Raw genomic sequence first — 27665 nt, 5'->3', positions numbered from 1 at the left:
TGGTCTCTGCCCACTCCCAGGTCCCAGGCCTGGCTCTGACCCCAACTACCCAGTTTATAGTCGCAGCCTAATCTGAACTCATCCTCACCTGGAGGCTCAGGGCAACTCCAACAGCCCCAAAGACCAGAGATTCCGCAAGATGGCAGAAGGGTTGTGGCGAGGGGCAGGGGCCCTTCCTTGTCTTCAGAAAAGAGTTCTTCCACCACCATGAGAGCCCCTTCCACCTCTCACCCATCTCCCCAGCATCTCCTCCAGGCCACCTGCCCTCTGCCCCTAGGGCCTCCCTGGGCCTGCTGAGAGAAGTCCAAACTCTTTAGTCTGCCTTGTACCATACCCCCATTATCTAGTCCAAACCCCCTTCCACACTCATCTAATCCTCCACAGAAACCACACCTAAATTCCTCGTCACCAGTTACTTTCTGTGCATGAGCCTTTGCTTGTGGCCTTCACTCAGCAGTTCTTTGTTTTTATTCTTGACTGAGAAAAATCCAGGGCCCAGTTCCAATATCACCTGCTCTGGGAAGCCTCCCACTAGAAGGAATTAATCCTCTCCCTGAGCTCCCTGTCTGTTCCCGTTTAGGACATGGTTTATTATGCCTGCTCCCCACTGGACTGAGGACCCAAAAGGCAGAATCCCCGCCAGGCTCCCCTGCTGCTGGCGGTGCAGGGCCCAGTGCCTGGCGGGTAGCCGAGTCATGTTTACTGAATTGACTGGAAAGTAGCTACATCCTCCTTTTGTTCTCACTTTTAAAAACTCTGTTTTTGCAATTCTACACGAGAGTGATCCAGGATAGAATTAGAACAGAATAACCTTATAGCAATAACGCTGGACGCTGATTATTTCTTGCCTACATCACTTGTTTTCACGGAAACCCAGGCTAATGGAAAGTGATGATGCAGGGCTCCCCAACCAAAGCTGCCTTCTTATCAGCCCTGGCAGCCTCACCTGGGGGACCATTTCCTCCTGGCTGGGCGAGGGTGAGGGGGTTGGGAGGATTGGAGAGTCGTTAATAGCAAGATGAGGACATGCTGCTGGAAGACTCTGTCACTCCATGGGGCCTAGGACCCAGGACCCCCAGACAAGGATTCTGGGTTGTCTAGAAAGAGGACATTTAATTAAATCTGGAGATAAGACCAGACTAAAAGCTTATGAAAGCTTAGCCCTGAATGGGACCAACCAACTCCATCATTTCATGGATGGGGACACTGAGGCCTAAGAGAGGACAGCAGCTGGCCCAGGGTCACGTGGATGGGACATCTAACCTCTAGTCCTGCCTTTTCCTGCTGACCTCCACCCCCTCCACACCAGCTGCGGTTACTCGAGGGCTAGTGAGATGGCAGAGTAGTGTTCTTTTCTTTACGGATCACTGTTAAACCAGAGTTGAGCAGTGACAGGTTTTTTAAAAAGACATGAAATATCACATTTTTAATTAAATATATATCAAATGGGAAATTCACTTAATTCAGTAACATTCATTCTCCACCTTCTCAGTGCTGGGCACTGACCTGGGTGCCTGGGATACAGAGGGAGAAAGAAGGCCCCTGTCTAGCAGGCCACCTAGGAGTCCCTCCCTCAGCTCTGCAGTTGCTGGTCAAACCACAGACATGGCCAGAGAGCCTCCTGTCTCGTGATGCTGTAATCTGACTGCAAAGGCGAATTCTGAGCATTGAAACACTTACATGTGCTACCTATGAAATGCAGTGATAAAAACATCAAACAAGTGAAGGGGATTCTCCTAGGCCTTTCTTTCTCAGTTAATTGATTCCATGACACATAGTCCCCACTGTCCTACAGCAGCTGGTTTGACAGAACGATGGAGTGGGCTCTCACAGACTCGGCTGCCATGCAGTTAGGTTGTGACACCTTGTAGGCTAGGGCAAGGGTCCCTAGGAGTCTGTACATGCTCTGTATCAGTGTCCATTATATGGTGCTGCTTCTCCCATGGCCAGGATTCAGGGGTTCAGGAATAAAGGGTGGAAATGGGAGCAGCACCACTCACTATCACCACTGGTACCCCCGGTGACCCACTGGCAACATTTTTGTTTCCTGTTCCTGTGACATTATGCTCTGCTGACCTAGAGGTCTTAGTTCTAAAGGGAGGCACAACAATGATTCCACTGGATTGGAAGTTAAGACTGTTACCTGGCCACTTTGGGCTCCCCAAGCCTCTGAATTAATAGGCGGAGAAGGGAGTGTCTGTACTGGCTGGGGTGATTTGTCCTGATTACTACAGGGAAATCAGACTGCTGCTCCACAGTGGAGTAAGGCATGTCTGCAGTACAGGGGACTCCTTAGGGCTTGCTTAGTATTACTAGGCCCTGTGATGAAAGTCAGTGGAAAACTGTAACAACTCAACTAAGGGTCCAGGCCCTTCAGGAGCAAAGGTTAGAGTCACCCTGCCAGTCAAAGAACCACAACCAGCTGAGGGGCTTGCTGAAGGCAGAGAGTGCAGAATGCGCAGTGGAAGAAGGTAGTTATAAATGCCACCTATGACCACGTGACCAGTTCGAGAAACGAGGACAATATTGTCATGAGTATTTTCTCCTTATTTTATTATGAACATGCCTGTATTTGTGTGTGTGTGTGTGTGTGTGTGTGTGTGTATTAAATTGTTTTCTCCCCTCTCTTATTCTCTTAACGTGTAACATAAGATGTACTGATTTTATATTGTGGTGTTTAAGTATTGTTAATTTTACATCATAGTAGTTAAGTTATGGGATATTGAGGAGAAAAGTAAACATCACTCAAGGACTTTACCTCTTTTTCTGGCAGGTTGTACCCAGGATGGCTGTATCATGTTAGGCAGATTATGACCTTATGATTGACTTTCTATAGAGATAGGTATGGTTTAAATAGATGTGTATGGGTGCCAAGGTGACTAGGAGTGGACTTGTGATGGTTAATTCTGTCTGTCAACTTGACAGGGCCAGGGAGTGCACAGACATTTAGCTAAACATTCTGGGCATGTCTGTGAGGGTGTTTCTAGATGAAAGTAATATTTGAAATGGACTGTGATATTTGAAAAATACAGGGGAAGTGGTACTTCAGGAAGTCTGCACCTGCCCCTCCCGCAGGTGGTGACGGTTACTGTCCTTGCACCTGTGATAACACAGCCCCATTCAGTGCCTACTCACATCAGGGTCCAGCTCATCCAGCTCATTTTCCAGGGTCCTGAGTTCTTCCTCTGTTAGGGCTCCAAGGATTTCATCTTCATCCAGGTCACGGTATTTCTCTAGCTCTCGCCTGTATGACATTGTCAGAGAATGTTCTGTGCTGATCTACGTACGACCTACCAGAAAGAAAAAAATCTTAGAAAGACCCTTCTTGGATTTGCTCTCAGAGTAAACAGATGCCTCTTTAAATGCAGTGGGAAGGAATGTGCTATTGTGTATAGAGTTGATGTTAAGGATTGAATTGTATTCCCTCCAAATTCACATATTGCAGTCCTAACCCCCATACCTCAGTAACCCAGTACCACATTCCAAGTAAGAAGGCAATGCTACTTGGAAAGAGGGTTGTTGCAGATGTCATGAGTTAAGTATAGATGAAGTCATGCTGGAGAAGGATGGGCCTCTAATCCAACAGGACGGCAGTCCTTATAAAAAGAGGAAATTTGGACAACCAGGCACACAGGAAGAACACCCTATGAAGATGAAGGCAGAGATAGGGGTCATGCTTCTACAGGCCAAGGAAGACCAAAGATTACCAGCAAACCGTCAGACGCTGGAGAAGAGGCCTGGAATAGACCCTCACAGCCCTTGGGAGGGACCAACCTGCCAATACCTTGATCTTGGACATCTAGCCTCCAGAACTTTGAGACAATGAATGCCTGCTGTTTAAACCACTTAGTTTGTGGTTGTTATGGCAGCCCTAGAACTACTACCAACAGGATCGCCTTCTTCACAGCAGTTTGTGGTTTTACACCCCCATACAAACAAACACAAACAAAACCCATGGCTCATCTGTGAAATAACTGATGGAACTTTCCAGAGTGGAGAGAAACAAAAACTAGGAAAAGACAACCAACTAACCAATCAAAAAGCTGGGATTACTTGTTAACTAAAAATAATGGAAGTAATTAAAAAGAAACTAAACCCAAAGTTCTCTCAGCTGCCAGAAAAAGCCTCCATTTCAGAAAGCAGAGATGCACGTTATTAATGTAAGTCTGTGCACGTATGGGCATATCTGCAGGAGAAATCCAAGTGGGTGACAGCTGGCTTGATAAGAAAGAACTTGCCTCCCAGATACAGAAAGGCCAGTGCCATCCTTTTCTCTAAGAATGGCTCAGCTTAAACTGACATTTTCTTTTGACCAGACCCCAAGAATGCAACGTTCAGACCATACGTGGGTCCACCCCTCGATTCATTTCTATTTACTTCCAAAGAAAGCATAAGCCGCTGACAGTGCTCTCGTATAGACGGAAAAAACCCCTCCTGAGGGCTCTCAGAGAATAACCTAATTTGGATTTTCCTGAGTGGAGCCAGGAGAGGCCCTATGGTCTGCATCCCAGGACCAAGAGGAACCCCAGGAAAGGGCTCAGAAGCTTCCAGAGACACCTCCGAACTAGCAACTCTTAGGTGGGCTGCAAATGCATTTTTGGGGTTCAAACAGGTCTCGGACTGTACGAAGCTGCACAGGACTCGGGACTGCCTGACTTCTCAGAACTGCTGGCATGCTTCCACACAATGGATGTCACCACGAGGGACAGGATACAAGCAGAATTTCCCTGTCCTTTGGACCATGAAACCATGTCTCTGAGAAACTGCTTCTGAAATTGGAATCTTATGGAACAACTTTTGGAAAACACAGCCTTAGACTCACCTCTGGTTCACATGAGGGAGCCACTCAGACTCACACAGGAAGGGACTAGGGGACAGGCCCAGCTGAGACAGGTTTGGGACCCTGGGAACTTCCCAAATGTGTTATCTTTGCCTGTTGACTTATTTTTCCTATACACTAAAATGCTTAGAAAGTCAGGGGCAGACACTGGAAAAGGGATGAGCTAGGACAAGGGAGCAGGGAGGGAGGAATCCAGATCAAAGCCAGCGGGAAGAAGAGAGAAATGGGTGGTAACTATGGGGCCCACTGAAGAAGGGGTGGGGCCAGGTGGCGGGCCACCTCCAGAATGCCACTTGAGGGTTGCAGTCATTAAATTTCCTGCAGAAGTCTCCCTCTTAGCACACACAGGAAAATTAATGTTCCACTTACATGCTCCAAGGTGCTGATGAATTCAAAAATCTTATTTCAGAGGATTTAAAAGGCCCTTTCTAACGTCAAGTGCCCTGTGAATATTACGGAGTGATGAAGCATTGCATTAAATAAGCTGAGAGGAACAGAGAAGTCCTAAGGTAAACAATGAAGCTGTCAGCTTCAAGCCACACTCATCTACTTGGCTCCCAGGGATGGTTTCTCTAAAGCGAGATTCTCCTGTGGTCAGTGATGTGGGGGAACTGGAGATAGGGAAGGGACAGGGTGGGAGGGAGGTGAACACAGCACATTAATAGAGCCCACTTCTAAGCCGGCTTAGAAGAGATGGTATTTTATAACTGTTAGTAAAAGGCCTCTGTTTCCCCATAGAAAAGGTGTCAAGAATGGACGCAGGCCTGAGATTCAGAGGATGCTGGCTGGAGTGCTAGTTGTGTTGGTAACTCCCTGGGTGAACTTTGCTAAATTCCTCTCGTCCTCTGGGCCTCAGTTTGCTTATCTGTAAAATGAGCATATATGGACTGGGAAATTCTCCTTATAACAAATCCCCCACCAGTGGTCTTCAAGCTGTGCTTAGGGGAGATCTCAGGTTCCAAGAAAGCTTCTCCAGAGCCCCTGCTGGGGTTAACTAGGAGAGGCTAAGCAAAGGGGCTCTCCCCTGCTACTGCCTGATCTATTTGGGATTCCACGTAAGATTTCCCTTGAGGAAGGGATTCGGCTGCTAAAATAAAAAGCTGAAAATCACTGGACTGACTTTCTTCATCTGTACAGTAAGAGGGTAACAGTACTCGCCCCATAGGGTGCTGCGACAATTAAGTGGCAACAAGCAGATAAGGTGCAAAAGCTTGGGGCTGGGGCGTGGTCAATGAAGGCTCAACAAAGTCCAGCCACTGTGAGGCTGCCTCAGCCACTGCTGCTGCTGGGGCCACCCCCCTCCCCCACTCCACTCCCCCAAACACTATCATCAGGCTGTCATGTCCCTCAGGTAAGGACCTGTGTCTTCTTGTCCTCGTGGCCCCAGTGCCCAGCCCTGTGCTTGGTGAAGGTGCTAGAAGGGCAAGAGCACATTTAGGTTTTGATCTAGTGTCCTTGGGACTTGGGGCAAGTCCCTTCTCTTCTCGGATCCTCTGTTTCCCCATTTTTAAACTGGAAAGATCTGGGAGGGCTGGGAACCCAAGAGGGGAGGGGAGGCAGGTAGGGGTGATGACACTGCTGGAGCTCCCAGCATGGCCTTCCCCGATGGAGCACAGGGCTGCTGCTACCTGCTTTACAGATCGGGTCCTGAGTAAGAGCTGGTGAGAAAAAGAAAAGGATAGCTCAATAAATTTAAAACACATTTAAAAACTTAAGTCTTCCAAATCGTATTTTACACTGCCGGCATATCTGGCCACCCTGCTTCTCGATGGCAGAAGCCCTAAGCTGCTGCTAAGTATGAAAAAAACAGAAAAGAATTTATAAGCTGTGCCAGGAAGTAAAACTCGGCAGGTTGGACAGTAAAAATTAGTGGGTCAAGGGCTGAGGCCATCCATCAGGAAGCTTCAGAAATGAAAGCTCTGAGACAGGGAAGCTCCTGGAGGACCAAATGCGCTTTTAAATCTTTCAGGGGAAGTAGGTGCAGTCCCTTCTGCTAATGGCATCTGCATCTGCCCTGGAGGAGCGCTGCTGGAGGAGGCGCTGGGCGGCACCTTGATTTATGACTGCACTTCCCTGAGGTCAGGAAGAGCTGAGTCACAAGTTCAAGTGAATATTTTCCAGTTACACCATCTTGTCATTTCAGCCCGAGTGAATGTCTTGATGCTGGGCAAAGGAAGGTGGATTTACAAACAAAGCTAATTCTTCATACCCCCTCTCCCCTGTCTTTGTTCTTCTCTTTCTGAAGACACTTTGGCTAAAGGGATTGTAGGTCACGATCCCTCATCACTGAAGCCTGCGCCTCTCTCTTCCATGGGTTCCAGGGACACAAGCATGCCTGAGCTGTCCCTGGTCCCTCCTGAAAGAGTTGTTTCCCCCCTGCCCTCCAAGGGGCACCTCTGGGGGCAGCCATGCTTTATATCATGTGATTCCCCCACTCAGCTGATTGGACAGAGTAGGTGCCTGCCTCCAGGGCAGCCAGTTGCTTGGCTAGTCAATGACCTATGTGGTGGCTTGGGATTAAAAAAAAAATCGTGAGTTGGATGAATGAGCTCCTTTATTTCTTGGGATTTGTATTGATTCCTGAGACTGCCCTAACAAACTGAGGGGCTAAACAGCAGAAATTCATTGTCTCTCAGCTCTGAGGCTACAAGTCCAAAATCTAGGTGTGGCAGGATTGGCTCCTTCTGGGGGCTCTGAGGGAGAATCTGAAGGGTGAGCTCACAGGGCTGAGAGATGGGAACACCAGGTCGCCAGAAGCGCCCTGTCCCTGCTCCCTCAGGCCTGGGTTGCTACAGCGCTTGTTGAATTCCCATGAGACCCCCGTCCTCCCACAGTCCTTCTGGGATCTACCGCCTCCTCAGGCTCCCTCACTGCACTCAGGTACCTCGAATGGGTCCCCACCCCTTGCAGCCAAGCAAGTACGAGACTCTCCAGGTTTACCTCCTTCCTTTCTCCCCACTCTTCAGTCTCCTTGACCACAGATTCTTCTTGGCCCACTTGTTCCCTTGGGCTCTGCCCTCTTCTTACATCTCACACTCCCCTGTTGGTTCTTATTTCCGCTGGGGTCTATTACCAGTGATAAACTGATGACTCTTGCCCGGTCTCTCCAGCCCAGGCTCCCTCCTGGGCACTTCTCCTGGAGTCCCTCAGGCTCAAAGTGCCCAACTCTGAGCACGGCCACCTCACCTCCACCTCCTCACCCTGCTGCCATCAGCTCCCCAGGCCAGACCCCTGGGGTCAGCCCGAACTCTCCCCTCCCACTCCCTCAGCCCTGGTGGGTCCCCATGCCTGTCAGTCCTCTATTTTTTTTTTTTTTAATGTTATAGTTTTTTTTTTTTGGTTAGATTATGGTAAAATGCACAAACATAAAATTAACCATTTTAAGTGTACAGTATAGAACTCGGTACATGCACACTGTTGTACAACCAATACCACCATCCATCTCTAGAACTTTTTCATCTTCCTGACTGAAACTCTGTTCCCCTTTAAGCACTAACCCCCCTCCCCTTCCCCCCAGCCTCTGGCAGCCACCATTCTACCTTCTGTGTCCTTGAGTCTGACTACTCTAGGTGCCTCATCTGAGTGGAATCAGACACTGTTATCCCTTTGTGACTAGACTCCTCTCTCTACCATCCTTTGTATCTGTCCCTCCTCTCCCTTGTCATGGCAACTGCCTTTTTCAGATCTGTGTTATCACAGCAGCCTCCCAACCCGGCTCCCTGCCTCCATTCTCCTACCTTCCTGTCCACACTCAACTCAGCCTCCAAGTGATCTTTGTGAAAATCAGTTATGATGCTGCTCCCAAGCTGAAAGCCACCTTCAACAGCCCCCATTATGACAGATGGAGTGCAAACTCCCCAGCCTGGGGTTTGAGGCCACTGGAAACCTGGTGGCCTCTGTACGCTCTCCGCCCCCCTGCCTCCAGCTTCTAATCCCAGCACAGGCCTTCCCCTTCCAGCTGGACCTGCCACTCATCCCCAAGCACCCCTGAAATTCTGGGCTATGTGCACGCTGTCCTCTCAGCCTGGAGCACCCTCTCCCAGCCTCCACACTCTCTGAGGTCACGCTAAGTCCACAAAGCCCCTCCAGCAGCTCCCTCAACCTCCTTACTGGAGTGACGCAGCCTCTCTCCTCCAGCAGGCTGTGTGTAGCCCAAGGAAAGCAGTGCTTCCCTGCCCAGCGGAGGAGACCATGGCTTCCACCTCTCCCAGTCCCCAGGCTGAACTGGGTTGGGGAAGCAATCATGTCTGACCAGCCACACATCTCAGAGCACAGCTCAGACTAAAGCCACCGTTACTGCAGGTCAGTCAGGGCTACAGACGCCATGGAGCCAGATGGACAACCGAATTCTAGCCCAGACCAGTAACCCCAAAAGGAAGAAAGTCAACTGTCCCTCAACTGGGTGGGCAGGGTAGGGTGTGGAGGGGTAGGCAAGTGGGTAATGGAAGTTTGGGGGGCTTAACTTCCTCAAGGTTTAGATTTTAAAACAGGGTCATAAAACATAACACAATAATTACACCTAAAACCACTCCAAAGTGCAGAGACTTTGCGTTTTTGACAAAACAACAACAACAACAAAGCACTTTCATGCCCAACAGTTTCATGTCCCCGGCAGGGCAAGAAGTGAGAGCGTTGTCTCCTGTGTGGGATCTGGACAGACGGGGAGAGAGCTGGACCGAGAGGACCACGTTCTCCAGCCTCCTAGGTCCGAAGCCCCTGCCATCTCGCATCCCCAAGGAGCCCCTGGTGATGGCCTGAGACCTCACCGCGCCCTGATGAAAGGCTCTCCCAGGCAGCGCTGGCTACAGAATTTGCCTAGTCCAGGGCAAAGTAAGACCAGGGGGGTCTTGCATTCAAAAATGGGGAAAAGGTGCCATTAAAGGTACCAAGACAAAGGTTTTTCCTTTCTCTCATGGTCTCTGTCTTGATCAGTCATGGTGATTTAAAAATTCATAATTAAAAAAATGATGTCTAGATCTACACAGGTGCCCCAATGCTGTGACTCAGAGCACGTACTCCAAGTCCTCTGCCTACCAGCTTCCCTCCCTGCCAGATGCAGGACAGAGACGCTTGCCGTGATAGGGTGCCACACAGTCAAGCCAGGCATCTCCCCTTCCAGTGGGGCCACTGCCCCACCACACACGGAGACGGGCGATTCCAAGTGTATCCCAACCTCTGCACAAGGACACTGGGTGCCTGGATCAGGGAGGACAAGAGGTTTGCTCTGCAGAGTTGCCAGCTGAAGGTACCTGGGGCAAGAGCCCCTGCAGTAGCTGGGCAGGTGGGGAGGGGGAGGCTGGTGGGATCTGAGAGTGCCAGGAGGTGAGGCAGCCAAGTCTAAGAACCTACCCTCAGGAGCTAGCAGGTGGTAAGGCCTCACATGAGCAGAGGCTTCAAGCCCTGATGCATGCTCCACAGTCCATTGGGCTTCACTTAAAAATATAAACTCATATGACTGAAAAATTGTGCTGTACACCAGAAATTGACACAATATTGTAAACTGACTATAACTCAATAAAAAAATAAATCCAAAGATAAAATTTAAGAATTTTGAGAAAGCAACTATGGAGCATTCTACCAAGCACGGGGTCCTTCTGAAAGCAGGGCTCTGTACAACTGCACAACCTACAACCTGTTCCCAGCCCTCTTCAAGGACACACACCATACACCCCGAAGGCCCCAGGGCTACACCCAGCCTTGGCTCACCTGGAATGGTCCTCTTCCTTCCTAGTATCTTCCAACCCACTGGAATCTCCAGTCCCTGGGGCCTATAGGAACATGGGGCCATTGTACAGTGGCAGAAGGGACACTGGCATAGGAATCAGGGGACTTGGTTCCAAGTGAGGTGAGATAAAGGATGATGTAGTTCAGATCACTGGTTTCCTTCTCCTTTCCTCACTCCCACGGAGGTACAGCCCAATAAGCTGACCCTACAAGCATTAGATGGGTGGACACGGCTGGGCAGCCATGAGAAAGGTTTGGGGGTTCTCAAGTGACTGTCCACCCTATGTAGACCAACAGTGTGAGACGCTGGCCCCCAAAGTCACAGTGCGATCTCAGCCACATTAATAAAGGTACAGGGGACAAAGTAAGGGCAATGATGCTCAGCTCTGGGCCCCTACTCTTTTGTGCAGGGCATGATTTTCTTCCTTTTTAATAGGCATTGGGTCTACACTGTCAAGTGGGCAAGTCTGAAGAGCACAGCTCACTGAGTCTGTTCATACGCATACACTTACGTAAGCACCACTCCCATGAAGATACAGGACATTCCCAGCCCACCAGGAGGCTTTCTCATCTCTGTCTCAGCCCATCTCCCTCAAAGGCAACTCCTATTCTGACTTTTAAAACCACAGATTAGCTCTGACTGCTTTAGAACATCATATAAATGGAAACATACAGTGGGTATGTTCTTGTGTATGGCTCCTTTCCCTCAACATTTTGTCTGAGAGATTCATCTGTGTTGTGTGTTAGAGTGGCAGTTCATTCTTCTCCATTGATGTGTAGGATTCCATCACATGAATTACACCATAATTTATTCATGTACTCTACTGTTAATGGACATTTAAGTTATTTCCAGTATTTGGTAATTATAAATAGTGCTATGACTGTCTTGGTAGGACTAATTAATCACTTACTTCTCTTGGGTATGTACCTGGAGTAGAATTTCTGGATCAAAGAGGAGGCACACACTTAGTTTCCACAGGTATTGTCAAACAGTTTTCCAAAGTAACTGTACAATTTTACATCCCCACCAGCAATGTATGAGAGCTCCAGTTGTTCCACACCCTTGTCACCTCTTGGTATTGTCCATACTTTTCATTTTAGCCATTATGGTGGGTTGGCAGTGGTATCTCGTTGTGCATTTCTCTGATGACTAAGGATGCTGAACACATTTTATATGCATACTGGCCACGTGGGTGACCTCTCCTGTGAACTAGGCCTTCTCTCTTCAGTGGTGCTGACTGAGCCCAGAAAAGAGGGGCCGGGTGTCCTATGAAAAACAATTGAAGGACCAGGGGGAACACAGCACACTCTGCAAACCTCTAATGGGCTGAGCTGGGGTAGAAGGAACAAAAGTGGTCTGTGGCTCCCTAGCACTCAGAAGACGTAGATTTACAGAGGTTACCAGGACATGGATTTCCGATCAGCACAAGGAACTGTCTAAAAATAAAAAATGCCCCAGGAGGCACCGGGCTGATTGAGGAGGTGGTGAGCACCTGTTATGACAGTCACATGAGCAGGGATGCTGGAGTCCCAGATGAGGTCTCCAGAGGGGTTATTGGGAGTTGACAAGATGAGATTTAAGGCCCTTCAAGACTTGATTATGAAAGGCATGTTTGGAGCCACTGAGTGGAGAGGACAAGGACTTAGAGATCAGTTCTCTTTAAACTTTTTGTTTTCTAGCCTGTTTGCACTATTCTCCCTGGCTGATCTCATTCTCTTAGTCACTCAGGAAAGTACCTTCTGAAAACACAGGGAGACAAAACACAGCGTTTGACTCCATCACTCTCTGTGGTGGCTACGAGCCCCATCCCAGTTCACACGGAGCCTCAAAGGTCTACATGTCAGTCACAGTGGTCAGATGGTTTAAATTAGGAAAGCACGTGTGCCTGTACCAGTGTATGTTTTCATTTTGCATCTCTTGAGGTCATCACAGGTCTGAGTCACTGCACGAATCACTGTAAGCAACAGGGTTCTAGGAAAAGACTCTGAATCCATGGCCCTGTCCCAGCTGGCCTGCCCACCTACCCGCCTGCCCTGCAAACTCTACTGTAGCGTACGCCACTCTGCAGCTCCTCCTCCCCACCTCTCTGCAACTGCCCTGGCTTGGGCCACCATGAGCTCTCACCAGCCTCTGTCTCTTCCATGGCTTCTTTCTCCACATCGGCTGAAAAGTGTTCTAGCAGCTAAGTAGTTAATACAAGCAGGAGGGGCTGTCAGAGTTCTGCTGTCAGAGGCATCATCTTATTGCATCCACAACCCCCTCCCTGAGACTGAAAGCTACTTGAAGGCAAGCATCCCTGTCTCCTACAGCCCATTGTAAAGCCCCACCTCTCTCAGGTGCTTCAGGCAGGTTTGTTGAGTAAGTGAATGAATGAATGCCTGGCATTGCTACTGGCTTTGACAGCCGTAAGACAAAAGCCTTGGCAGAATAAAAGTTGGCTTACAGGAAAGCTTGTGAGCTCACTCCTATTCTCACTCTCCATTTCACAAACACAAACTTTGACATCTCGCCTCCGAGCAGGTATTAACACAGGTACAGCTTAATGACCCGAGTTTCTGTATTTTCTGAAAAAGCAGTATGAAAATTAGCATGAACAAAGGGATCCTACCAAAAAAAAAAAAAAAAAAAGAAAAAAAAAAAAACAGCCCAACAAAAATGTGGGAAGAGGAAAGGAACAGGCAATTCGCATAAAAAAGAGATACGAATGGCTAGTGAGCCTATGAACAGAGAACCGAACTCACCCACAATTACAGAAACGTAAATCGAGAGAGGAGACATCAGTTCTCATCTCTCAGATTAACAAAGATGAAAACGTCTGAGAATCTCTGATATTCATAAGATGTGCAGGAGACCAACACACAAAAGGGAAGTACACATTGGTACACCATCTCTCAAGGCAAGCTGAGCAGTATCTCTCCAAATGCACATAACCTTTGACTCAGCAATTCACTTCTAGGAATTTATCCTGCCAGTTTACTCACTGAATTGTACAAAGATCTATGTACAAATCATCTGGTTATTACCTACATTAGCAAAAAACTGGAAACCACATAAGAGTTCATCAACAGGGCACTGGGCAAATGAATGATAATGTAGACCCTAGAACACCACGAACACCATCCTTGAGGCTACTGTTGCCCATTATGTCTCTGTACCGCCACACAGCAAGCACTAGTCTGCACAGACCACATACCAGGCACAGTGCTAAATGCTCTACATGGACTATCTCATGCAGTCCTCGTAACTCTGTGAAGTAGGTATTTTTTAATTCCCATTTAAGCTGAAGAAACTGAAATGCAGTAATCCGACTGAACCAGTTTCCTAGGGCCACCATAACAAAGTACCACAAACTGGATAGCTGAAAACAGCAGAAATCTATTCCATTACAGTTCAGGCAGCCGGAAATTGGAAATCAAGATGTCGGCAGGGTTGGCTCCCTTTGGAGCCACTGACAGAGACTCCACTCCATGCTTTTCTCCTCGTTTCTGGGGGCTGCTGGCCATCCTTGGCTCTCCCTGCCTGTGCCTGCATCACTCCAACCTCTGACTCCGTCATCTCCCCTGTGTGTGTCCTCTCCTCTTCTCATGAGGACACCAGTCATTGGATTTAAGGCCCACCCTAACCCAGTAGGATCTCATCTTAACTAATTACATCTGCAAAGACCCTGTTTCCAAAGAAGGTCACATTCTGAGGTTCCGAGGGGACACAGTCATATAATCCACTACAGTGACGAAGGTAACAAAGCCAGCAAGCAGTAGAGCTGGCAGGAAATCCGTGCTCATTGCTACTGCTCAGGCCACCTTCCCCCAGCAGCTGTCACTTCTGTAACGCTGACAGAGTCCCAGGCCCTGTCTCAAGCATGTTACATACAATAACTCATTTAGTCCCCACAATGACTCCACTTTATAGATCATAGCTGGGGAAGTTGAGGCACAGGGAGTTAAAAGTTACCTGAGATTACACAGCCACTAACGGACAGACCTCAGATTTGAACCCAGGGAGGCATGTTCTTAACCACTACGCAAAATTGCCTGCCGGCACCCTGAGAATTAGGGTTAAGAAAACATTTCTCTCTCCTGCAAGACCGGTCTTTTTTCAAATCAGACGTGACCTGGCCTCCAATTCATCTTTCCTCCCTTTCCCTTTTGGCTCTCATGATTCATCTCAGAGCTGATGTGAGTGTCCAAAAACAGTTGCTGTCTTCAGCTAGGACCCTGGCACATTTCCCCTCCTTATTCTGCATCGGGTATTCTTAACCTAGGCTTTGGAAAGGCTTTCAGAGTGACGCATGTGCCCACGGAAATGACATGCAAACTGTTGTGTGCGTGGACATTTTCATTTTTCTGGAGCAAGGGTCCATGGCTCCCATCCCATTGTATTCTCAAAGACTTTCCTGATCCTAGTTTTCAAATTTTCTGCTCTTTTTTTTTTTTTTTTGACGTTTTACTAGTTATGTTGTCTGTGCCAGTTTATTTTAAGCAATCTCATACCCTTTCAATGGTGTAAGTGGAATGCAGTTTAACAACCATACACAAATGCATACAATGTTGCCATCCAGTCTGACTTTTTAAATCTTCCCGGGTTTGCAGGGAGAAGTCCGCCTTCCCAGCTCTCCGATCCCTTGTTTTCTGAGTGGTTTTGAGGCAGGCATCTGGGTTCCCATCCCAGCTCTGGCCAGGTGTTCATCCTGTGCTCATAGACACCAAACATGTAAGCAGGGTGCACTGAAAAAGGCAATTGGTTACAGAAGCCTAGAACTCTGGTGCTCAGCGGAGGTTCTAGGCTGGCCAGGTACAAGGCAGTTTGACTTTAAAGCCTTAGCTGGGCCTAAATTTCTCCGGAACACAAAGGAGAAGGCAGGAAGGCAAAAGAAATAACCCACAGCTGTGGACCTGACCTTTCCAGCAGCCTACCTTCCCTGGGGCCTTTTTCAGTGAGCTCTAGCCACGTGCCCCACCACGTGCCCCTCCCCCAATCACAGGCCCCATCATTAGTTCTCGGACCCTGAACATTCTATTACCTGGGCTTTCCCACGTGCCCCACTGCACACCACACACCCCCCACCACGTGCTCCACTTTGTTCTAGCCCCGCCAGGTGCTTCTGCATGTCCCCAGTGTGCTCCATAAAGACAAAAACTAAACAAAAACAACCAGAAAGAGCCCTGGAGTTTTGATTTTGAGTCAAGGCTTAAATGAATTCATTTGTAGGTTTAAATAAAAACACTATCTGAAAGCCATGGCCAAGGGAAAAGTTGGTGATAACTAGCACTCACCTTGGCGCTCACAGTGCGGTGGTCTGTGTTTGCAGGATGAGACTCACAGTATTAGTTCATTAGCGCTTATTAGGAATGATTAAGCTTATTATTTAATAAGCTTATTAGAAACAAGCTGCTTATTAGAAATTCAGAATCTCAGGCTCCCTCCTGAGCCTACTGAGCCGAAATCTGCATTAACAAGATGCCGAGTGATTCCAGTGGTAGAGAAGCACTAGTCTGGAACACAAAGGCTCATTTTTTAAGTTTACCAAACCATGGAGAGCCCCTGGTTTTTTCTGGGGAATACACACCCCACTTGGATGACCTGGGATAATTCCTATTCGGATTCACTGTGCTTTTCACAAAAAGGGGTAATAAGACCTGCCCTTCCTTCTTACAGGGTTACTGTGAGTGTCAGGTGAGAGCATGGGTTCATTCCATTTATTGTGAGGGGGCTGACAGGGGCTGCAGGGTTGGCAGGGAGCAGAACGGGTATGGTTTCTGCCCTTACAGAGCTGATGGCCTGGTGGGGTGGGAAACCACACAGATGATGTTGTGTGATTATCGTCATTATCACAGGGTTTTCCGTTACTTATTCTTTTACATATTCATTCATTCAATGATCAGTTATTTACTAAAACATAAGATACTTGCACTATGCCAAGCGCTGAGCTCTGAGCTCGACACTGGGGAAGGAGAAATAAGTGAACCATAAACTCAGCCCTCGAGGGTATCAGTCTAGTGAGAGATAAGGATGATGATTACATTTAGAAGACACTATGGCTGGTTCTCTGAGGTCTACTCAGAGGGCTATGGGAGCACAGGTGAGGCAATGACTGGCTTTGCTTTAAAGAAGGATTACAAGTTCGCTGTGTTGAGAAGGGAGAGAACAGCATTCTAGGCAGAAGGAACAGCAGGGACCAAGACAGAGAGGTGAGGGCACATGTGCTTGCACCACGGCCAGAGGGTAAGGAGGAATGGAGGCGAGTGCCAAGAGATGGTTTTGGAGAAGTACCTTGGGGCCAGATCTTAAATGGTCCTGGAGTTCGATGACAAAGAATCTGGTAGGAAATGGGGAGTCCCTGAAGAGAGAGGAATAACATTGTCAGAGCTACACTTCACCAAGATCTTTCAACAGCAGCATGAGAAGGAAAGGCTTGGGGCAGAAAGACTCATCAGAGGCTCTGACAATAGCTCGGGGGTAGTGATTGTGGGGATAGAAACGAACAGAAGAGATATTAAGGAAACTAGAATGGATAGGACTTCAGACCAAATGAATGTGATGGTGAAAGGTAGGGAGGTTTCTGGCTCAGAGCCTGGGTGGATGGTGTTACTGTTAACCAAGACAGGGGGACACTGGAGGAAGACTGCATGAGCCTGAGTCGGGCCTGTCGGGTGCAAAGTGCCTTTGGGACACCCTGTTGGCTTTGTCCAATAGGCTGGAGTCACAGATGCCTAGAACTGAGAAGAATGGTCCAGGCCACACGAATTTAGGAGTTGCCAGTGTACAGGGGGTAGTTGGAGCCATGGGAGTGAATGGGGCTGTAGGAGGCTGTGGATGGAAAGGAATAGGGTTGAGAGAGGCACTAACATGTAAGGGATGAGAAGAAGAGATGAGTCCGTGAAGAAGGCTGAGTGAGGCCAAGAGGCACTTCTGCCTCATCACCCACCAGATTCATCTCCCAGCAACAGCCCTGGGGCCACCTCCTCAGGAGCCCCAGGGTGAGTGGTGACTCAGGCTGGGGAGCTGAGAAGAACTGAGACAGGGACAGCCCTTTCACAAATCTGTTTTTCTTCCAGAGAAAAACCGGACGTAAGAAAAAGGAGAAACAAAAGCAAAAAAAAAAAAAAAAAAGTGCTTGAATGTCTCTAGGTTTTCAGATCAGACAAGATCTGGGTCCAGTACCTCCTAGCGTCGAAGAAAGCCTCCCAGACTGTCCCAGGTTGACTCCAGTGAGCTCATTCTTTCCTTATCATTAAGAGCGAAGAGAATCTGGCCTTATGATTAACAAAAGGAAAATTTTATAAAACAAAGCGAGGGACAAGAAATGGTCCCCCAATTATGCCGCCTGTTTCATGTTTCTCCATACAAACAGGCCTGTGCCTTTAAACAGATAATGGCTCCTAGTGGCCAGATTATTGATCTATTTGGTGTTCTGGCTTTAAGGGAAGAGTGAACTGGCCTCTTTAGAAATGTTGGCAGCCTGGCTGGTCCATTAGTAAGACTGAAAAATCAAAACATTGACTGGAAAAGGCCATGATGACTGGGCTCAGCAGGAGTCATCGATAGATGATGTCATTTCAGAAATAAGCAAGCCAAGGTCACGAGGCCCCTGGGCAGAGTCAAACTGCCCCTCATGGCCCATCGCCACCCTCTTTCACAGATACAGACGTCTTCCAAGGGGACACAAGGGCCTGAGCCAGAACTGGCTTTATTTTACGCTTTCTTTGCTCAGTTTGAATCTAGAGGAATAGGATTTTAGAACCTGATTCTAGAGACTGTGACATTCAGCAGGTCATTAAGGAAGACCCTCGGTGCTCCCCTGCGATGCTCCTTTCACCCTCTTCCCCTCTCACTGGTCTGTCTCCACCTCTTCTCACACTCCTCATCCTGGAAACACCCCTCTAGGCCCTGTCCCCAGCTACTACAACCTTCTCTCTTCCTTCCTTTCTCCTCCAAGCTTTTGGAAGAGCTGTAGGCTCTGTCTCCAGGCTTCAGCTCCCATTAGCTTCTGCCTCTTCCTCTCGCTAACACTAGTAATATTGCCGGTACCAAGCACTGGACCGAGGGCTTTCCCTGCATCATCCCTCTTAATCCCCACAGCAAACCCCTATGAAATGGGTGCTATTATTATCCCCATCGCACAGAGGAGGAAGCTGGGGCTCAGACACACAGGCTGGGTCACTGGCTTCAGTAAAGCAGTGGCAGATTTCATTCTTGAACCCTCCGCAATGCCCTGGCCAAAGTCACCCATGAATCCTGCCAATCCTGGTGGCCCTTTCCCAGTCTTCATCCCCTCTGTCTCTCTGCAGCAACTGGCACTGCCAGTCTCTCTCCTCCCTTGGCTCTTGGGGACCAGTTTCCCCCACTCTTTCCCTCCTTCGCACAGGGGGCCCCTGGATTTTATCCCTGGCACTTCACTTTTCTCATGATAGAAAGTCTTCCAAGGGAAACTTTGAGTCCTCGGGATTCCAGGTCCACTGGAGACCATCTTGCCACTCCCTTATCGCTCAAGGTCACTCTAAGTGTGTGGCAGAGCTGGAGCTAGAGGCAGGTGTCTTAACCTCCATGTCAGTCCACCTCCTATTACTCAGAGCTGCCACTATCTACTTGTTTTCTGCTGAGCAGCAGGAAGCAGCCCAGCCCTGGGGGAGGGAGAAGGTGGGAGACCCTGATAAGGTGGGGCGGAGGCTATTTTTAGAGGACACTGGCTTTCCACTTAGGCTGGGAGGAACTCAAGGGCCATGATCTTCTAAAATGCGGGTTTGCAAGACTAGCTCATTAAATACAATGAACACACTGAAGTGACAATGCTCCTTGCTTTCACTCTCTGCCTGTTTGTTGTGTGGCTGGAATTGATAAGACCCTTACTATTTGTCTCCATTTCTTCTTAGTTCAATCTGTGAGGCTTTAGAAAAAAATATATGATAGAAAGTAAAGTAGAAACAAAAATGAAACATCAGGAAGAGGGCGCTATTGTCTGAGCAAAGGAAAGTTCTGGACAGCAGCAGACCAAAGAAAAGGGGCCGTTGATGGGGTGCTCACGGATCCCCATGATCTGCCTGAGCCCAGGAAGTGCCAGGAAAGAGATGAGAAAGGCTAGTGGAGACTCAGCCTGGTGTGTCCAGCAGCATGTGAACTTGAGCAGGGGGCTCTGCAGATTTTTGCAGGGAACAAAATGGCTGTCACTGCTGGGTGAAAGATGGGGATTTTTGAGGTGTTCCCTCTGAGGCTCCAGAACCTGGATTAGGGTCTGGTTCTGTGATTTGGACAGGGAAAAGCTTAGGCTAGGCCATCTCCAAAAGTCTGAGAGGGCAATAGTTAAGGCCAGAGAGGTGGCGATGGGGCTGTGTCTGCCTGCAGGGCTCCGAGGCAGCATCATAGGCACCATATAGATGGAGAAACTGAGGCCAGGGAGCGGTTGGACTGGAGCCTCTAGCCCTGCCCCGTTCATTGGGTCTAAAGCTGTTTGACTCACAAGCTTCTTTGCGAAGATGATGGCTACCACTCAGCAGAGGTGCCCGTAATTACCGCGGGGCGCGCTTCCTGGGCGGTGCACGGCCCAGGCTATTCCGAGGGTCCTAACAGGTCTTAGAATAAGGCCCGAGTCAGGGGGATCGCCAAAGTTTCCGGTTTCCACAACCCCTCCGGATATGCGCGGCTGTGCCCACAGCGTCCCAGGTCCGGAGCCGGTGAACAGGTGGGGGGAACGCCTGCGGTAAAGAGCTTGCCCTACTGCTTTCACGGCCCCGGCCACGAGCTCCATCGCAGGAACCGAACCCTTCCCCTAGAAATGGGGAAACCGAGGCCCAGAGAAGGGAGGAGGCTTGCCAAGTCCACCCAGTGAGCTGACGATAGCCAGGAGCCTCGCGCCTCCAGGCTCTTCTCCGCTCCACTTCGGCGCGAAAGCCGTGTTACTAGGAGGCTTTAAACCTTGTCATCTCCTGCAGTTTGGGAAACTTTTCCTGCTGCAAACAGTCGCAGCCGGATCGCGAGTATCGCGTCCATCTGAGAGCGTACGCCCCCACTCCCACTTCCAAAGCTTCCGTAACCCGAGGGGAGGCGGCGCCTGGGCGCCTGGGTGCCGGGCTCAGCCGCACCTGTAGCCTGTAGTGCGCTGGACGCCGAGCCACCAAGCCCTGGAGTCAAGCGCTCGGCGAGGGCGTCTGCCTCGCTAAGACCCCGGCCCTCAGCGCTGCTCCTCGAGAGTCCCCAGGTCCTTCTCCCGTTTACAGACGCGGCGCCGGGGTCTAGAGGGAAGGGCGCCCTGGCCAAGGCCACGCGCGTCGAGTGCCGCTGACGAGAGCGCCGGACTCCGGACCCCGAGACCCGGGCTCCTCAGCCCTGAGGCAACCCGAGGCGGCGTCTATTTATAGAGGGAGCCACGCTCAGTCCCTCTTGGCGGCGGCGGCGACAGCTGAATATTTTGCCCAGATATGGCTGGGGCCCGGCGCGGGGGCAGGGAGCCCCACGAGCCCGAGGGGGACCCCTGGCCGGGTGGGAGACTTACCGGGCCGGAGAGCCACGGAGGCTGGCGCGGGCGCTGGCGGCGGCGGGACGAGCGCGGGCGGCCGACTGACGGGCGCGGGCGGCGGGCGGGCGAGCGGAGCGCGGGGCTGGACGAGCTCCCGGGCGGCCGCGGGCGGGCGGGCGGGCGCTGTGGGCTTCGGGGGTGGGAGTCAGGGGCGGTCCCGGCTCCGCGCTGTCACCGCGCCCCGCCCCGCCCGCCGCCTCTCCCTCCTTACCTCTCCCTCCACTCGGGGGCGCCGGGGCGCAGCACACAGTCCCCGGCGAGGGAGCAACACCCACTGTGTGTCCGGGGGGCCCGCCCGCTCCGAAGCTTGGTTCCGCGGCCAAGTGGGTGTGCGTGGCCTCCTGTCTGCGTCTCGGTTTCTCCACTTGTACCAGGTAGAGTTATGTGGGAAAAGGTGGGCGGATTTTCATTCTGTGGGTTCTGAGCTGTAAGAATCGGTAGGTCCTTGGATGGAGCAAAGCTAGCCAAGAGACTGCTGCATCTTTACCTCTTTTGAAGCAACGACCCGTCCCATCTTATTAGCAGCTCAGCAAGGTCTGATTTGAGCAGAAGCTTTAATCACTATCGTTTTGTGAACACGTAGTTCCAAAAGAGTCAAATGCATTCTCTCTGTACTGGGAGAACCAGAGTATCCAAAATAATGATTTAAAATAACCACAACCAAAAAAACAACAACAACAAAAAAACCAAACAAACAAAAAAAAAACCCACCTTTTTTCTTCCAGTTTTATTGCAATATGATTGATATACAGCACTGTATAAGTTTAAGGTGTACAGCGTGATTTGATTTACATACATCATGAAGTGATTATCACAAGTTTAGTGAACATCTATCATTTTATATAGATACAAAATTAAAGAAAGAGAAAAAATGTTCTCTTGTGATGAGAACTCAGGATTTATTCTTAAAAACTTTCATATATTAGGTACAGCAGTGTTTTTATATGTATCATGTTGTACATTTTATCCCTAGTACTTATTTATCTTATAAATGCAAGTTTGTATCTTTTGACTGCCTTCATCCAATTCCCCACTCCCCCACCAAAGTCTGATTTCATTGTCTGAGTTTGTTTTTTAAGTATAATTGACCTACAACATGTTAGTTACTTTTGCACAACATAGTAATTTGATATTTCTATACATTTCAAATTGATCACCATGATAAGTCTAGTTACAATATGTCAACATACTAACACTGTACATTTCATACCCCTGACTGATTTTATTTTGCAACTCAAAGTTTGTGCCTCTTAATCTTCCTCACCTATTTCTCTCCTCCGCCAAACCCCCTCCCCTCTGGCAATCACCTGTTTGTTCTCTTTCTATAATTCTTCCTATTGTATGCTTGTTCATGTTTTGCTTCTTAGATTCCACATGTAAGTGAAATCATATGGTATTTGCCTTTCTCTGTCTGACTTATTTTGCTCAGCATAATACTCTCTAGATCCATCCATGTCATTGCAGATGGCTAGATTTCATCCTTGTTTATGGCTGAGTAATATTTCACTGTATATATACACTACAACTTCTTTATCCAGTCATCTGTTGAAGGACATTTATGTTGTTTCCACATCTTGGCTATTATGGTAAACAGTGCTGCTATGAACATTAAGGTGCATATATCTTTTTGAATTAGAGTTTCCTCTGGATATACACTCATGAGTGGGATTGCTGGATCATATGGTAAGTCTATTTTTAGTTTTTTTTTTTTTTGAGGAATCGCCTTACTGTTTCCCATAATGGCTGCACCAAATTACATTCCAACAGTGTAGGAGAGGTTCCCTTTTTTCTCCACCCTCTCTGGCATTTATTGTTTGTGGACTTTTTAATTATGGCCATTCTAACTGGTGTGAGATGATACCTCATTGTAGTTTTGATTTGTATTTCTCTGATAATTAGTGATATTGAGCATTTTTTCATTCATGTGCTTATTGGCCATTTATCTGTCTTCATTGGAAAATTGCTTGCTTAGGTCTTCTGCCCATTTTTGGATTGGGTTGTTTGTTTTTTGTTATTAAGTTGTATGAGCTGTTTATATGTTCTGAAAATTAAGCCTTTGTCAGTTTCATCATTTGCAAATATTTTCTTCCATTCCATAGGTTGTCTTTTTGTTTTGCTTATGGTTTCCTTTGCTGTGCAAAAGCTTTTAAAGACTAGTATATTTTCCGGGAGCAAACCACTTAAATCCAAACAGAAACTTCAAGTGTTTTAATTTCTAAAATGGCTCATAAAAAGGAATTTGTTTGGATGGAAGGTAAGGTGTCTTTGGATTATTATGGGAAAGTTTCTGGTGGGGTAGACCCTATTAATACCAAATTTTTGATGTTGGTATACAGATTAATAATGAGAAACACTTTTTAAAAATCTCATTTCCATAAAAATGTATTGCTACATTACAAAACCCTCACAGCTATAAGAGAATACTCTTCTCAAGAGATAATGTGCCACATATATTGAAAGTAATGCAATTATATTTCAGATTTTAATTTTTAAACACTTTTGTTGTAGGATCAAATATTTAAGAAAAGGGCATACAACTTAAGTGTGCAGGTTCAAGAATTTTTGTCATGAGAACATCTCTTGCAACCACCACTAAGAAATAACACTGCCAGTAGCCAACTTGTGCCCTTCTGGGTCACAACCCCCTCCTAAAGATGATCACTTCTTAACTCTTACGGTGATCACTTCCTTGCTTGCCTCTGTCCTCCAGAGTTTATTTTCATTTGCTCAACTCCATGTTGTGAGATTAATTGGTGTTGGTTCATGTGCCTGTAGTTTGTCTACTCTCATTGCTGTAGAAGTAGGTTTCCATTGCGTGAATATACCACAGTTTTTAAAAACATCCATTTTACCACTAACTAGACATTTAGGTTGTTTCTGGGTTTTAGATATTACCTAGTGCTGCTGTGAACATTCTTTTCCAGTATTCTCCTGTGCCGGTGCACACATCTTCAACACACTTGGAATTAACAGAAATGGAAACATTTTTGTCATTCTGGTACATGAGTAGTGGTATCTCATTGAGGCTTGAATTTGCATTTCCCTGTGTCCTAATGGGTTGAGCACCTTTTCATGTTTATTGGCCAGTTGGATTTCCTCTTCTGGGACTTGTTTGTTCAACTGTATTGCCCATTTTGCTTCTGGATCATCTTTTGTTTATTGAATATATATAATCTATTTTCCTGCTATATCTATGTATCTGTATCTACCTCTATGTATTCCTCCAATCTGTGCTTTGCCTGTTCACTTTCATAATGTCTTTGATGAACAGATGTTCTTCATTCTACTATAGTCTAGTACAGCTGACCCTTGAACAACACAGGTTTGAACTGTGCAGGTCCACTTATAGACAGATTTTTTCAATAGAAAATACTACAGTACTACACCATCCCCCAGACGGTTGACTCTGAGGATGTGGAACCATGGACACGGAGGAACTGCATGTACAAGGGCTGACTGTGAAGTTACATGGGGATTTTCCATGGCAGGAAGGGTTGGTGCCCCTAACCCCAGCCTCCTCCCCATGTTCAAGGGTCAACTGTGTATCAGTCTTTTCTATTGTTAATCACTTTGTGCATCCAGTTTAAGACATCTTTCTGACTCCTGGATTATAGTTATTTTCCTATGTTATCTTCCTACATCGGCCTTTTCATGTTTAGGCTTTCAGTCCACCTGGAATTGACATTTGAATATGGTGTGAGGTAGGGGTCAAGTTTCATTTGTCTGTCAAATTGTCCTATCACTGGATTAACTTTTCAGTTATATCAAAATGCAACTAATTGCCTTATTTTAAAAATAGAAACACTCCTAAAGTTAGTGAAGTAGGAACTACTTATTGGTAATAAATTTTGGTTTTTTTCTTTCTTTTCTTTTCTTTTCTTTTCTTTTGGTTAGGGAAAGAAACCATTACTAAAAAACCACTCATACTACTTTATTTCACTTAAACATTCGTGTGTCAGGATATTTTTACTTTATCATAAATGATTATTTAAATCACTAGTATAAAAATTCCTCAATTTTGAATCACTTTATAAATACTAAATATAAATTTTAAAAACCTAGAACATTTTACATGAAAAACTTAAAACATCTGGTCTTTCTTTCTGTTCTCACTTTTCTTAGATTTTCTGAAATAAAAATAAGGAAATGATTTTAAGAATTTTTATCTCTGGTCTGGTCTTCTCCCCTGAAATCTACTCAATATTTCCAATAGTTTATATATCTCCACACAGAGTCTATTAGCTTAAACATATACTATGTTCAAAATCAAAATTTTAAGCTTCCCAGTCAAGCTGAGTAAGGGGTCACCATCCCAGCCTCTCAGACCTTAATACTTGGCTTCCCATTTTGACACCTCCTTTTCCCTATCTTCTGTATCTAAGATGTCAGTTCTAATAATTCAAATTAAAAACTTCAAAAAGTCTTTAATATTTTTTTCTTCATTCCCATTGCTCCATTCTTAGCCAGGGCCTGCCTGCTTCATCTCTGGACCACTGCTAAGCCCTCCACCCTGTCCCTCTGTCAACCCATCCTGCCTATCAATTAGCAAGCACACAACGGGTGTCTGACACACGTAAGCTATCGCTCCGCCCACCGTGGAGGATATGTGTGAGCTCCCTCTGTCAAGGGGCTCACAATCTATTTGGGATGACTGGCACAGACAACTAGTTAGACAGTATGAAGGGTGGTGAGATCTGGGCACATGAGAGGCAAACTCAAATTTCAATGTGGTGGTGGTGGGGCACCAGGGAAGGCTGCATGGTTAGCTTGGGAGGTCAGGGAGGATACTTACAAACAAAAATTACGGGGAGAAAATAAGCTGCAGGCTGAAGGAACAGAGTAAGAGTGTTTTGGAGGGGAGCATGGCCCCTGGCTGAGCATGGGGTTCAGGAACCACCTGAAGGCCCAGTATAGCTGCTGCAGGAACAGTAGACAGTGAGTTTGGGCAGAGAGACTGTAAAAGGCCTAGGTCTTTGGTCTGGACTCTCTGGGTAATGCGAAGCCATTCAAGCTTTGGGGTGATTTGGGGTGAGAGGCATGCTGGTTTGCTTGGGCTGTGCCTCCAGCAGCACCTCTAGCAATGCTGCTGTGCTAAACACAGTCTGGTGACCACTTGCTCTAGGACATACACATCACTACACTTGGGTAGGGCTAAGTCGTAAAATCCTTAATCTAACTGGAGAAGAACCAAGCACCGCAAAGAAGACAACATGAATAGAGAGGGAAGCTCTTCACCTTAAGATCATAAAGCCTAGAAATGATAAGGTAGTCAGTTTTTATATTGATAAAGTTTTATTCTAATATTATAGTAATAATTCAAGTGCAATTCTCCTTGAAAAGTCAACTCTGTTAAAACAAAACTTGTTAAATATCTTCCATCAAACATAAGCATACTATTCAATCTTCACAGCAGTCAGAGCCATGTAGCAGAGGTAAGATTTTTTTTAAAGCCTACTACATTTTGTTATTGCTAAAATATCTGAATTAGTTGTCAAGGTCTCAGAAGCAGTGATTAATTAACTTTTGAAAGCTCTACCAGATACTCTGACATAAAATCATGAATCCAGATATCCGTGTCTGGTAGCGATGTGTCCACTAAATAAACCACTACTTTCCGGTCCCAAGGGTTAGCATTTTCTATAACCGTCTGCACCAGTGCTACCAGAGGCTTCTTCTCCACATGATTTCGAAACACCATCGAAGCCTCCTCAGACCACTGGCTGCACTTCACTCCTAGGAGAAAGACAGGGAGTTCGAAGAGCAGTGAGGGTCAAATGAATCTTTCTTTGATCTGCTATAATGGAAAAATACTTAGTCAATCCCAAAGTACTTTAAACATACCAGGTTAGACTTGCCTAACTGAAAAACACATGCCGAACAATCTTAAAACAGTTTTGCTTACAGTATTTCTATTCTGAACAGGGTTACCCTGTAAACCTTCACCTGTAGACACAAACGGCATTTGAGGTTGAATGCTGTGTTACAAAAGGCAGTTATCATAACGACTGCCTGTTTCCACAGACTGACAACGGAGAAGGAAATATCAGTATCAATAACACTTCTGTTATTTACAGATTTCCCCCCGATGAACCAAATAATAAGAAAAAAAAAGGAAGAAGGAAAAGAATTAATACACTTACAGTATACTGATTTTTCAAAAGTACATAAAACATCATGGTAAAAGCAGTGGATTGAAAGTCTGGAGACTCAGTTACTACTTCCAGCTCTTCCTCTATCAAGTAGTGTGATCTTGGGCAAACCAGCTGATCTCTCAGGCCTCAGTTTACACATTATAAAATAAAGTGGTTGGACCAGACGAATTTTAAGTCCCATGCATTTCTAAATCCCCATGACTTTTAAACTTGAGAGAATTCTGAATTAGGTTTTAAAACATCACTGAGACAAGAATATGTATTTTCAAGAAATACTATTAAGCTAACATAAACTAAGTCCACAAATACTAGATTAAACTATACATTATGCCCTATAGTGAAGGTTGAGGAGTTTCACATATAATTTAAATGACCTTTCAATATAGTGAGTGGGCTAAGTTCTTTGATTAACAAGAATTTCCCACGAGAGAAGCCTAG

At 47.1% G+C, this 27665-nt stretch overlaps 2 protein-coding genes across 5 annotated transcripts in view; both read right to left on the bottom strand.

Annotated features, from left to right (window-relative positions):
* TMOD1 (tropomodulin 1) overlaps positions 1-21133 on the bottom strand; it is a 78047-nt gene extending 56914 nt beyond the window's left edge. Inside the window, exons 1-2 of one of the 3 annotated variants that reach the window (XM_031450072.2) lie at positions 21052-21133; positions 3136-3290 (exon numbers count right to left, since the gene is read on the bottom strand). In XM_031450072.2, coding sequence (XP_031305932.1) covers positions 3136-3255 — 120 coding nt within the window. In that variant the 5' untranslated portion in view covers positions 3256-3290; positions 21052-21133. Of the gene's footprint in view, positions 1-3135; positions 3291-15055; positions 15147-21051 lie in introns of those variants that run through there. The other 2 variants (XM_010995532.3, XM_031450073.2) reach the window with 2 other exon arrangements.
* A 5215-nt stretch (positions 21134-26348) lies between these two features.
* TDRD7 (tudor domain containing 7) overlaps positions 26349-27665 on the bottom strand; it is a 63232-nt gene continuing 61915 nt past the window's right edge. For both annotated transcript variants that reach the window (XM_031450059.2, XM_031450060.2), the window contains one exon: positions 26349-26808. In XM_031450059.2, coding sequence (XP_031305919.2) covers positions 26588-26808 — 221 coding nt within the window. In that variant the 3' untranslated portion in view covers positions 26349-26587. The remainder of the gene's footprint in view (positions 26809-27665) is intronic.

The sequence above is a fragment of the Camelus dromedarius genome, chromosome 10, assembly GCF_036321535.1.
Source record: "Camelus dromedarius isolate mCamDro1 chromosome 10, mCamDro1.pat, whole genome shotgun sequence".
Taxonomy (NCBI): Eukaryota; Metazoa; Chordata; class Mammalia; order Artiodactyla; family Camelidae; genus Camelus; species Camelus dromedarius.
This window is presented reverse-complemented; position numbering and strand designations above follow the sequence as displayed.